The sequence below is a fragment of the Desmodus rotundus genome, chromosome 6, assembly GCF_022682495.2.
Source record: "Desmodus rotundus isolate HL8 chromosome 6, HLdesRot8A.1, whole genome shotgun sequence".
NCBI lineage: Eukaryota > Metazoa > Chordata > Mammalia > Chiroptera > Phyllostomidae > Desmodus > Desmodus rotundus.
In genome coordinates, this window is record NC_071392.1 from 14,796,414 (window position 1) to 14,810,199 (window position 13,786).

The window sequence follows — 13,786 nt, forward strand, 5'->3', positions numbered from 1 at the left end:
ATTTTCGCGCCACAAAAGATGGAAATCTAGGGGCGGCTCGGGGGCCAATGAATGGAAACCAGCAAACGGCTCCGGCGGAGGCAGCCTGCAGTGATAGGCTCCTTCCGCCCACCAATCGGGTGAGAGGAGAAGCCCCCGCCCCCTCCGAGCCAGGGGCGGTGTCTCTGCGCGCGGGTTGCTCAACTTGGTCTGGGCCAGTCCGCCCAGCGCAGGGCGAAACCCCGCCCCGGGCCGCGTTTGCGCGCCCTGGGCGCCCCTCTCGCCTCCGCGCGCCGCCCCGCCCCGCCTGTGGCAGCGGCGCAGGGTTCAGCCAGGGCTCCTAGCATTCTTTCTCCGTGGGTACCAAGCATCCCGCAGCGCCGGGGAGGCCCTCGCACACTCGGAACAGGCCGGAAGTGCGGGAGGGTCGCCAATCGCATGCTGTCTGGTCCGCCCTGGCAGCCCGCGGGCGGGCCCCGGAGGACCTCAGGTGGGGTCGTGCCGCGAGGGGGACGGCAGAGGCTCCCGGGGCCCTCACGTCTAACCCGTCCACGCTGCTGCGCGCGAGGAGACAGAACCCGAGGCGAAGCCAGAAGGCGCCGTCCCAGTGCAGGGCCAGGGCTGTGCAGTGGTCGAGGGCCTCCGAGGCTAGCCGGCGGCCGGTGAAGGATCTTCCAGTGCGAGCTGCAAGGATCCCGCCCCTCTTTCTCCGGGAAGGGGAAAAGGAAACAACCCCATCTTCTCATCTCCCGGGGCACCATTTTTTATTTAAACAAAAATAACTGAAGGCAGATTCTGAAGAGAGGGCAGAGCCAGGTTACTACTTATCATGCATCTGGTTTCAACAGATCAGAGTCCCGGAGCGCCGGTTGAAGGAGCAAGAGCATGTTAAAAAATACCTCCTAGGAGGCCCAGGCGACGTGGCCGGCATTGCGAGCCCACCCTGGTTACGGTCATCGGCTCTCGGCTGGGCCCCGAGGCAACGGGAGTCCTCTACCTGCTCAGCCTTCGTTCATTACCTGTGGATACAGCCACGGTAACCGACCTTCTAGACATTATTTTTCCTCTTTAATGTTACTCTGACCAATAAGAAACATTTTTATTGCACTCAAGACAGCAGATGAGGAGGTGCAGCTGTCCAAAGAGTAAACAGGCTGCAGTTGGAAAGACTCAGCCGATCAGAGCAGATACAATGGATGGGAGTCCCTCGTGGAATTATTAAATAGGAGCTACGACTGCTTCAGGAAGAATTTGGAGTAGCCATGTACATGGTTAATTTCTTGTGTGAGACTCATCAAAAGATTGGAAGTCAGAGTGACTTTGTATTTATTCGTGAAACTCCATCAAAGATATTTTTGCACTTGAAATGCCAATAAAAAACAATTACCTATGCTCTTTTTACTACGCCATTAAATATATACTTATCCCTCAGTGCCTGGAAGATTCAAAGTGAAGTGGACTGTATCCACCTCCCTTTTTGATGTCTGAGGTTGTGTAACTTGTGTATGTTTTTAAGGTCCTAGATGGAGTATCCAGTTTGTTACAATAATACACAGATTAAGTTCACAAGAGTCTCAGGAACATATTTCATCAAAACAGCGCACACTGTTTTAAGTTCCAGCTGTTAGATTTGTTTGATAGTGACAGACAAGCGTGAGCTAATGTTTATGGGAAATAAACATTTTCCCCCATACTTTGGAAGTAGATATTTCCTTAGGTCTCAGTTTTAATATGAGCAAATAGTCAGAAATCCAAAAGGCACCATTCAATTGATTTTAAAAACATGCTGAACATACAAAATTTGTTCTTAATGAGAAATGACTAAAAATCAAATGATCAACAGGCGAGTTTATAATAAGGAGGTCTTTAGAAAAGCAAACAATACTAAATAAAAAGCACATTTTTTTCAAATAGCTTTTGATCACATGCAACAGGTTCATGAAAAATTCACAATTTTTGATATTTACATTTTTAATACCACAGAAGTCATAAAGGAAGAATATTTTTTTATTTTTTAGAACCAAGGTTTCTTTTATTAAAAACATGGGAAGGGAAAAATAAGCAAACTCTTTTGAAAAGTTAAACCTACTGTTTGGGGAAAAAATGTTAAACCTAGCCATAAACATAAAATTTCAACCACCAAAATGTTTTTTTGAGCTACAGCTCAACACCGTTCTAAAGTATTATACAAAAACATGTTTGTCCCCTCTATCATAAAGTAAAAACGTTTTACTAAGTTAAATTTGAATGAAAATATAGTGAAAGTGAGGTTTACGTTAAAAAATTTGGATTTGCTTGGCAGGGGAAAAAAACCTGTTTGAACAGTTGCATTTAAAATGGATGATGATACCTTCCGGTTCCTTAACACAAAATTATAAAATAGTTCACATTAAAAGAAAAAACTGTAAATACTCTTCATATTTTGCAATGATCCCCACATAAATAATCTGCCATTCATCTTTTAATTGGAATATACACTTTTAAATGCCATATACGGTTTGACAAGGGAAATTGCTTGTCATGATTGCTTAAGATGTTTTAGTGTAAATCACAATATTTTCTCTACTACACAAAACATTTTCTACTACTAAGTATCAAGCCATTAATGAGGTTTGTATTTATTTCCGTGCTATACAGAATTTCATTCACTTGCTTAAGCATTTTATACATTTTATATCTTTTCCATGCAATACGTGTTAAATATATACAACAAGTATCTGGTGCAAATGAAGCCTGTGAATGGAGTACAAATCATTAAACGACACTCGGAGATTTCCAGCGGAACCCCAGCCCTGCGTTCATTTCCGTATTCCTCGTCTCCAGCTCACATTTTGTTGGCCCAGGAAAGCTCCACTGGGCCCAGACCCTCCCCCAACACCCACCATTGTACTCGTTGCACACAAGGGAAATTCTTAATGGTTCTCACGGCCAAAAGCGGGCAGAGAAGAGGCAGAAAGAGACTCGAAGAATTTTCGAGTGCGAATACCACTTAGGGGTAACGCAGAGTGATCTTCCTGTTTTTGAGTCCCAAGTTCAACAAACTAAAATGATTTAAATGAAAGTACCAGCCTACCCCACTCCTCCTCCTCCTCTGGAAACTACAGGAAGAAATGGTTTCCGTTTAAATACCGTCTTTTCCCACTCTGCCTTCTCTTCTCGGGCCTCCGAGGCCCCGGGACGCCCCCATCCCCACCCCGCAACCCTCCGCCCCTGGGCTCCCCTCCCCCACCGGTGACCAAGCCCGCCCCCGGCCTCATTTATCCCAGAGCCTTTTCTGAAGCGCGCAACCAATGGCAAACGCGAAGCCGAGAGCCACCGCGAGCGCAGGCGGAGGAGGTGTCGCCCAGACACCCGCCCAGGACGCCGCGAGCTCCCATCCCCCACCTCGCAGGCTCGGGGCCGCCCCCCTTCCCCGGTGCCCCGGCCGGTGAAGGGTGCAGGGGTGGGGCGCGTCGGCCTGCCCCTCCCGCCCCTCCCCGCCCCACTCCCTCGCCGCGTTTCCGCCCGTGCTGGAGCTGGAAACGTGCTCGCGGCTGTGCCAGGTTGCACGCCCCGTGTCACCCACGCCACCAGCCGAGGGGGAGAGTGACTCTTCGGTTTTGTTAATTATCTATTGTAAGAAATCGAATATTTAAAACTCCGGCCCTGGAACTGAGGAATTGCCTAGTTAGTACCCCCGTCCCATCTCGTGCAGAAAAAAAAAAATCAATATTCCTCCCCTCTGCGTCCCCTCCCCCCCGGACCCGCCCCGACCAGATAACCCTTTCCAAACTCCGCGGTGCAGACGGGCTCCCGCAACCGCGCTTCCCCGGGCGCTCCGGCCGCGGCTCCGCCAGCATCCCCCCTCTTCCTTCCCTTCTCAGGGTCCCTCGCCCAGTCTCCGCGCCCCTCCCCCCTCCTCCGCTCGCTCTCCACCCCGCCCCCCCAAACCCACTCTAATTGAGGCGCTGGGATTCCTCACGTGAGACGTTGATTTGTAGTTTGAACACGTGGCTCATTCAAAAAGCCGGACACTCGGAGCGGATTTTTTCCGCCTCCTGCGCCTTCCTCCCTCCACCCCATCTCCCCTCCCTCCTGCCAGTCACCCTTGTGGGTTTTTTTATGGGGAGGCGGCGCCTGCCCTCACGTAGTGTGATATTTTCACAGTCCGCCGGCCGATGCCAAAGGGGTTGGGGAGGAAGAGACAAAAAGTAGTTTTCCCCCCTCCTCCTCCCCCTCTTCTCCTTTTTCTCGCTAATCCCGCCTCCTTCTCCGAGTTAGGAAGACTCGTTGATGCGTTTGGGTTGTAGGAAGGCTTTTTCTTTTCCTTTTTTTTTTTTTTTTTAATACCCAGAAAGGGAAAAACAACCCTCGGATCTGATTTTTTTCTCTCCTCGTTCTTCTCCTTGGTTCTTACTGTGTTTGTGTATTTTAACGGCGAGAAGACAAGGGGAACAAAACCCGCCGGATCCATCCATCCCTGGGGGTGGTTTTAATTTTTCGTTTTTCTCATAATTTTAAAAACAACCACTCTTCACAATGAACAAACTGTATATCGGAAATCTCAGCGAGAACGCCGTGCCCTCGGACCTGGAAAGTGTCTTCAAGGACGCCAAGATCCCGGTGTCTGGACCCTTCCTGGTGAAGACTGGCTACGCGTTCGTGGACTGTCCGGACGAGGGCTGGGCCCTCAAGGCCATCGAGGCGCTTTCAGGTGGGCCCCGGCCTGGCCCCGCCGGGCGCCTGCCCCAGCCCTGCGCCTCCGCCCGCCCGGGCCTGCCGGGGTCGGGGGCCCGGAGCCAGGCCTGCGGCAGCGGCCGCTGGTCCACACAGGGCCCCAGGCCCGGCCGAGGGCGGGGAGCGGGGCCGAGGCCCGGGCGCCCACACGCGTGGGGTCCCGGCTGCGTTCTCAGCTCGGACTCCGACCCCGGACCCCGCCGCTCTCCTCCCCGCGCCGGAGCTTTGCGGGCTCAGGGTGGAAGCGCTGTCAAGAAAGCCCGGGCGCGGGCTCCGAGGGGAAGCGGGGACCGCGGCGGAGCTGGGCAGCGGGCCGGGGGAGGGGCGCCCGCCGGCGCTGGACCCACAGCGCTCGCCCCGCGCCCCGCCCGGGCCCGGGAGCGTGCCCCGGGCTCCCGCACGCCGGGCCTCGGCGCCGAGCGCGAACGCCGGCTCCTCCCGCCGTCCTTCCTCTGCTCGGCTCGTCACTTAACGGTGTTGGATTCGCTGACCCCGCTCCCACCCCAGGCCCGGCCGTGGGAGGACGCAGAGTGGCCTCGACCCCACGGCCGAGGGAGGCCGCGGGCTGGTGCCTCGCACCGGCGACCCCGCGCTGCCTCTCGACCGTGCGGGAGGCGGGCATTGCGACCCGGGTTCCAAGTTCCACCTCCCCCGCGTCCCACGAGCCAGGGGGCAGGTGGGTGGGTGGGGACGGCGGGTGGTCGCGAGGGAGGGACCCGCCGCTCTCCGCGCCCGGCCTGGGGCTGCCGCCGCCCGGGATGGCGGGGCGCGCTCGGCGAGGACGGGGAACGCCCCAAGGGAAGGCTGCTCTCGGGTCCCTTCGGGAGCCCGCGCCTGTCGGTGTGGCGGGCGCAGCACCGTCCTCCGCCCGTTGTCCCTTCCGTGCCGAGAGGTGCCGCCGGCGTTTTCTCTTTCTGCGCCCACCGTGCGGTCCTCGCGCCTTTCCCGCCACTCCCTGTTCCCCACGGGCCTGGGCTCGAACACGGGGGGAAGGGCTGGTGCGCCCCCTCCCCCAAGTTTGCCTCAGGCGAGTGTCGGGAGAGGTGCGTGGAGGGGTCTCGTCGGTCCGGCGACGGTCTCGGGGTTGGGTGACCCCCTGAGGTGGGCGGGAGAGCCGAGGGTCGGGAGGAAGAATGTGACCGAAGTGCTGGGACAGCCCGTGGACTCCCCTCCCCAGCGGTCTGTAAGTTCCAGCGCCCCGCGGGGTTAGCTTCCTCCCCGCGCGGCGCCGCGCTTCGCCCTCGGCCTGGAGTCGCCTCCGGGGGCCGTCCTGGCTCTCGGAAAGCCACTCGTGTCGCCGCTTAGGCCGTGCGGGTCCTTCGGGCCTGGAGAGCCGCGAAACGCTGCCAACCGTCTTCCATCCCTTGTGTCCGCAGGTAAAGTAGAGCTGCACGGGAAACTCGTAGAAGTTGAGCACTCGGTCCCCAAAAGGCAAAGGTGAGCCTATTTACTCTGTTCTCGTCGATTCTCTGCTTGCCCCATTATTGGGAGGAAAGACTGTCCACACAGCTGAAAACAACTTTTCCCCTTAATGCTTTTTGGGGCTGCTTGGCCTCGTCTTTTTCTCTTGCATTTAAGTGTATGGCAGGTGTGCGTGCGTGGGTAATGCTGAGAAGAACAGAAGGCTTGTTGGTGGGTCCTTGACGCTCCGTTAGTGTCATTGGCATGGAAGTCTCTCAGGGAAGCTCTCGCAACTAAATATTCCCCGGCGGAGTGGGTCAAGTTGCTACATCAGGAAATGAGTCTCAGAGGGCAGTTTGGGGGCGTCTGTAGGATTTAGGAAGCAAAGGGCGACCCCACCCCCACCCTACTTATGAGGACAGGATAGGCAAAGGCAGCTGCGGACACTCGCGAATGTGGCCTGCCTTTCCTTGAGAGGCCTAGGAGCCGCCTGCAGCTCGGAGAGGAGAGAAATGGCCTTTACCCTGTCGGCTGGCCAGCCAGGGTCGGAGCCCGTGAGTGAACGCCTGGCCTTTTCCAGTCCAGAAGCGCCATTCGGTCGCTCCAGAGTCACACAGGTTTCTGCAAACCCGCCTTTGTCTCCTGCTGCTCTCCCCCCCCCCCCCCCTTTTAAAACTATTTCTGCTTACAAATAACCACCAGGAGATGGTGAAGACTCAAGATCTGGGCTACTGCAGCCAAGGGATTGCACTTTTGGGAGGGCATGTGTGGTGTGTCACTTTACAGAATGTTTGGAGGCCGTGTTTTTAACCTATGGAGTGTTCTGGAGACATGGCTCCTTTCTCGCGATCAGGCCAAGATCCGGCTCTGTAACCCTGACTGGAAAGGTGCTGCTCCTCCCCAGTGGTGCTGGGGCTGGCCTGTCTGCCTTTCTGGGTTTCGCAAGGTGGGGTTAGGGCTTCTGCCTTTTCCCCTCCCCTTTCCCCACTCCCAGCCTCGGCCGAGTAATAACCTGGAAGTTAATTTAAACTGGGACTGTTTGTGTCTGGTTAGGTATTGGTGATAGAGTGGGTGCTGGAGGCCAGGGGGTTTTGCTGTGCATTTCCCCGTCGCTGTGCAGAGAGAGACGGCTACACAAAATGTCCTTGTTTGCCTAGTTCTAGATTGAGTTCTCTTCCAGGTAAAGCATTTTTGCGAACTATGTTTTTGTTAGCAAGTTGGTTTGGATTTTTGTGGATTTCTCTTGTTCATGTGCTTAATGTTCATCAGGATATTTGGAAAGACATTTGTGTGACCAGATAGATTTAGTTCTATTGGGAATTTCTGTAGGTGGTCAAATAATTGTATATAGTAGAATGGAATTCTTTTTATAAATTTACTAATGTAATAGAATGTGTACTGGAAAGTATCTAAGTTGATCTTAGTTTAATAGGAATTAAAAAATTGAGGATGAAGTCATATCTCCTTAAAAAGAAGTTTAAAGGCATAATCTGAATTGTTTACCCCAGGGGTGGGGGGGATTATAAGCACATTCTGCAAATTCTAAATGGTTTCATGTTTAGCCAGTGTGTCTTAATTTTCTTTGAATATTGAATTAAAAAATAAGCAAATGATTGTTGAAGGACTGGCATTTTAACATTTGAGAGTTTCTAAATTTAAAAATTAAATATCTTTTGCTTCTCAGATATAACTCATTGACCTGCATGCAAATTACTTTCCAACTTGGCGTTAGTTCTCCCCCATGTGTAGGGAATTGAATTTAAAACATCTGGTAAGGACTGCCTGTTTTATTCTTAAAGGCTTTTGCTCAACCTAAAAACATAACTTAGTTACTTGTTACTTTGTAATAGCAGGTTCCTCTTTATAGAAAAGCACATAAGGTAAAATGTTGCCAGTGGAAGCAAGAATTTATCAATGGAAGCCTCCAGTTTATTAACAATGTAGATTAAACTAAAATGTTTAGGATTTTAAACGATACTATCTTACTAGCAAAATAAATAGGAGTACACTGGAGACAACTTTTTACTGATTTAGAGAATTATCAAGTAACTCCTTTGCTTGTATTGAAATGGCTAAAAACAAAAGTGGAGCTCTCTTTTCTGGAATTTTCATAGAGAAATTTTCTGGAAATCCACATTACAATTTTGTTTGAATTGAACCTTGAGGGGAGCGGTGACGCAGTTCCCCTTATCTGAATGCTTCCACTGCTCGAGTGGGCTTTGGGAGCGGGCAGAGAAAGAGCCCCGGTGATTCACATGCCCAGCACCTATAGGAAGGTCAAGAGTTGGTACTGGTGACAGAGAGTTGAATGCCACAGACCAGTCCTTGCCGAGTGAGCCTGCTGGACTTTTGGGTGGAGTTCTTTGTGCTTAGCAGTCATGGCATTCCATCCCATCATCATGTAGGCATCTGAGGCAGGCACACCCACATGTGCAGCGATGACCTTTATACCTGCTGTGCAAGGCATGTTGGGAGCCCTGTGCTGAAGAATGCTTATGGCAGCACTCTGAGATGGATGAATGGGCTTGCAGCTACTAAACAGGGGAGTGGGCCTGGGAAGTGATTTGATGCTTGGCAGCCTGGCCCAACTCTGACTAGGAGCAGGGCTGGGAGGGGACCCTTTCAGGAAGGGGTATTGTTGAATTTGGTTCAGACCAAGCTTAGCTCTTGATTACCAAAGTCTCAAGGGAATGTGGAAGGAATGTTGCTTTTCTGCATTCAGATACCCCTCCATTGGGGAAGTTTATAGCAGCACACTTCACAGAGCTGGAGGTCCCCTGCATCCAGAGTGAAGGGAGGATTGCTCTGAATATTGGTGGTAGTGTAGCACTTTCTGTTCCAAATATAAAAGCTATAGCACGTGAAGATGTGGCTTCACTCTGAGGCATAAGCTTAACCCTCCCTTCCACTTGGGGGTTAAGTTTAAGTTAAGGGTGGGTGTGGAGATTGTTGTGACATTGGAAGACTGTAGCTGAGTTTGGTTGGGAAGAGCCACTGGTATCTTGGTGGGACCTTGGATGTGCCCCTATGTGATTATGTAAATACCACTGATATTTTTGTTGTTATGTTGTGGGCTATTGGGCATGGGAGAGCGACCAGGAAAGTCGCTGACACTGGGGAACTGAAAGGATGGTGGTTTTACTTCACTTTCCATTACTTTTTTAAATTATGAAAATCTTTTATATTTTCAGGTTTTTTTATATCTTCAACTTCCTCATGGTTTGGCTGTTAGGATATATTGATTAGGATATGTAGCCAAATATATTTGATATAGGAGAAAAAGCAGGATATTATAGTTAATGTTTTTTTCAGGAAGGATTGGTTAAAATGGACTGTGGTGCCTAAGCTCAAATGCCTTTTTTGTTTTGTTTCTTTATTTAAAAATGTTCAATGAACAACTCACTTCCATATTAGAATCTTATGTTTAACATGTAAATTGGATGCAACATGTATAAAAACTTACCAGGGCTTTCAGCGTATCTTACTTTAAAAGGCTATTTAAATGCTAGTGCTGCATTTTAATAGCTAAGTATGGAGTCGGTGGGTGCCATGACCAGCCGTGTGCCCATTAGCCAGGGCATATGACCCTGTTGTCTCAGGACAACAAAAGCTGTCTTTAATGCCGACCATTTAAACACAGGTATGGACACCTGTGTGGGTGGCTCCTTGCTTATCAGCCTGGCGGTCCAGGTGAACCTTGTGCATTAGGGGAGATTTCTCACACACACATTCCGAATGCTAGGAAACTTCGGTGGCTGGTAAAGAATCATAAGCAGGGTTATCGTTGGAGTGCTGTTTCAGATCAGTAATGCACCGCTGCCTAAGTGATTGTAGCCAGGAAAGTTTTTCCTGCTTTCATATTCTTTTCTCAATACAGTTTGAAAGAGTTGCAAAGATTTCTTACTTTGCCCTTATTCGAATTTAAACAGAAAATAAGTGTTAAGTGCTTGTGTGTGGCTGTGCGCAATAACGAGGAAGATGTTAGGGAAACCTGACATGTGCCTGGAGCCGGTGGGAATTGAGAAACTTGGCTTGTGTTTCTGGCTTTCCCTTTGACTTGTGTGATCTGTTCCTGCCAAATGCCATTATAATAAACTAACAAGGGGCGTATTTTGTTCTGATTTGCCATTCTGCATGAAATAAATGAGTTACCAGCTAAGGCTTAAAAATATCTATTGGAATTACAGAGATCTGGGTTTCCCCTGCAAGGAACTTGACTTGTATTTCTTTTCTGTAGTTTGGAAGCTCAGTTGCTTTTGCACGTGTACCTCTTTCAGGCAGTTAGCAAGAGGGAAATGATCTTTGCCATACTTTGAAATTCTTTTATGAGCCACACCACTGCAGTTAATGTGTCCTTACAGGTCCGGGATTTTGTATGGAAGCGAAGCTGTTGAGCTACCTTGATATGTATTGAAAGCAATTCCATTGTAATTGTCTTCAGCAGCATTAAGACAGCAACTTTTCCAGCAGTAGCATTTTTGAAAGGTATGAATTATCCATTCAGTAACTCTGGTGGTTGATTTGGTCTAGGAGGAAGGAGACAGGCTGTGCTATTCTTAGCTGAGTTTCCTTTATCAACCCTTGCCTTTGATTCAAGAGGCAATAAGACAGGAGGTGGCAGTGTGGTAGCAGTGGCCAAGGGGTAGACTGGCACTTTTAGTTAGGATCTCTGCCCCATAAATCTGATGTTTAAAACTTGGCTTGGACTGCCAGGGTTTTGCTTGAAAGCTGGTGGCAAACATAGTTTTCAGTGCTCTATTAAAATTGAGGGTGTAATTTCTCATGGTCTTAAATTGCTGTTTGGCGAGTGTTCAGTATTGGTAAATAAACACAGTTATAAATTTTAATATACTATGTGGATTTTGTTGCCCTGAAGGGGAACACATACTACATAAATTATATATTTTAGAAAATTATCCTGAGACCATTTAACTTGATTAGGAAACTGTTTGAAATTATGTTAGAACTATTCTTGGAGGACTCTAACTGAGCTCTAAGTGGAAAGAGGCCTAAATCCTTAGAATAGCTGGCATTATCATTTCATTGTTTAGGAAGTTGATTCATAACGAACCACCATAAAGCTAGCAGCTCAAAATAAGTTTTTCTCCCCATGACTCTATGGTTCGGCTAGGTGGTTGGTTCTGTTCACTTGGTATCATTTTGGGTCATTTACTAAGCTAGGTGAAAAGGTCCATGAAGCTACCCTCACATGTTTGGCCTCTTGGTGCTTGTCCTCCTGACCTTTCTCCACAAGGTATCTAATCACCTGGTAGTGGTAGCCTGCAGCTGGCTGCCCCACGTGAAAGCAGAAGTTGCTAGTCCTCTTAAAGGGTTGGCCCCGAATTGGCACGATATTACTTCTGTCCCATTCTGTTGATCAAGGCAAGTCACAAGGTCATCCCAGATGTGAGGGGGATATGGACATGGACTCTACCTCTTGATGGGAGAGTGGCCTGCCAGGTGCAGAGAGGGAGAAGTTGATGGCTGGCGGTCTTTGTAGGTTATCTTCCATCAAAAGGAGGAGGGGAAGAGTAGTGGCTTCAAAATGCTGAAGTCACATAAAATGTCCGAACATTGCATTTAGCATTAAAAATGGAGAGCCAGTCCCCATTGTAATATTCTGGCAAGAGATGATTAAATTAGCTTTGGAGGAGATAAATAGTGGTTATTATCTGTGTATTTCTAAGGAACAGCCAATAGGACTTGCTGATGCATTAGACAAGAGGTAGGAGAAGAGCAAAGGATGATAAGCATTTTTGGCCAGAACAACCGGGTAAAAAGGTGGTGCCATTTACCAAATTGGAGAGCATTGGAGGAAGAACAGATTTTGGGGTAGAAATCAGGAGCTTTACTTTTGGCATGCTGTGTTTCTGGTACTTATTAGAAATTAAAAATCTAAATGAAGAAGTTGAGTAGGTAGCTGGATACATCAGTCTATTGCTCAGGGTAAGGTAGGAAGTGAAGGTGAAAATAAGAGGCTTCATTAGCTTGTGGTGTTTGAAATGATGGAATTGGACAAGATCACCAAGGGACCGAACCTGGGGCTCTAGGAGGAAGGCGGGACCAGCAAAGGGGAGTGAATGAGGCCAGTGAGGCAGAGGAAAGCAAGGAGAGCGAGCCATCCCTAGGAGATCCGTGAAGAAAGCCTGTGGAGGCGCATGGTGGCACCAAGTGTGTGGCCCACCACTGAGCGTCTGTGATTTAGGTGCATGAGTAAGCAAGTGGGGGTGGCCTTAAGTCTCAGCCTTCTGGCTCTGCTGTAGATAGATAGAGAGGGACTTATGAATTTTGGAGCAAACTGGAATGTAGCCTTTCTTCCAGAATTCATTTATTAGGACATTAGTTCATCTTCTTATTTTTTAAAATAAAAATTTAAAAACTTTTATGTATTGATTTTACAGAGAGACAGGAAGAGAGAGAGAGAGAGAGACTGACTTGTTTGTTTCACTTATTTGTGCATTCATTGGTTGTTTCTTATATATGCCCTGACCAGGGATCGAACCCATAACCTTGGCATATTGGGATGACACTGTAACCAACTGAGCTACCTGGCCAGGACTCATTTTCTTATTTTCTAGAAACATCTACGAACACATTCTGTTTAGATGGAAGAGTCTGAGTTTAGCAGATCCTCTGTTGAATGGACAAGACTTGTTTGTGATGGTGGACCTACGCTCTGATATCTGTTTCGTCGTTTCTGGTGACTGTGAGCCCACGTTCTTATGGACACTCTGTTCTGCTTTTTGTTAATATGTATTTGGAAAATCTTCTGAATCTGTCTTAGGTTCTAAAACAGTGTAGACCAAGTCCAGTGCTTCTATGTGGTTGTCTAAATATTTGATGATTTGACAAGCAAAGGTTGAAACCATTGGCCAAAACACTTACGGATATATCACAAACTAGCTTTAACATATTGGTTTGGCCAAAAAGTTCATGTGGGGTTTTTTCTCCCCAAAATAAAAGGTACATTTTTCATTTTCACCCATAACTTTATTGATTTGGATATTTTGAGTGTGACAGCTCTCTCCGTGTGGTATAATGTTGATCTCAATTAATATCTCAATTTGATCACTATCAATTTCAACTGGTCTTCATGACTGTGGAGCATCGTCCAGTGTGAAATCTCTAGCACAAAACTTTGCAAACCACTTCTGATGTGTTTGATTAGTCACAGCACCTTCTCCATACACTGCACAAATCTTTTTTTGCATTTCAGTTGCTTTTTTTTTCCTTTCTGGAAATAATGAAGCCTAATATGCCAAAAATGTTGCTTATTTTCTTTCATCTTCAATACTAAAATGGCTACCAAAAAATTCACCAATTTTGATAAGTTTTTTTTTAAATGCGTGCTGTCACAATACAATCTGACAAAATTGTTTCAAATGACAACTAAGCAGCACTTGAGCTGTCTTATGGAGAAAAAACAAACTTTTTGGCCAACCCCATACTTGAATCACTTTATTTTAGGGTCCTGGAATAAGTAAAGCATTCTTTCCATTTTATTCATACAATCTTAGCTATAAGAAATACAAGAAACCTTTTTTAAAAGATTTTATTTTTTATTTTTAAGATTTCATTTAGAGAGAGGGGAAGGGAGGGAGAAAGAGAAGGAGAAACATCAGGAGGAACTTTGGCATGCAGGAGAAATGTCAGTTGGGTGCCTCTCTCACGCCCCCTACTGAGGACCTGA

The 13,786-nt window shown here is 48.3% G+C and overlaps 1 protein-coding gene across 2 annotated transcripts in view; it reads left to right on the plus strand.

Moving 5' to 3' along the window:
• The first annotated feature begins 4,247 nt into the window (after positions 1 to 4,247).
• The window catches only part of IGF2BP3 (insulin like growth factor 2 mRNA binding protein 3), a 103,131-nt gene continuing 93,592 nt past the window's right edge, over positions 4,248 to 13,786 (plus strand). The window contains exons 1-2 of one of the 2 annotated variants that reach the window (XM_053926898.1): positions 4,248 to 4,672; positions 6,072 to 6,132. In XM_053926898.1, coding sequence (XP_053782873.1) covers positions 4,498 to 4,672; positions 6,072 to 6,132 — 236 coding nt within the window. In that variant the 5' untranslated portion in view covers positions 4,248 to 4,497. The remainder of the gene's footprint in view (positions 4,673 to 6,071; positions 6,133 to 13,786) is intronic. The other variant, XM_053926897.2, reaches the window with a different exon arrangement.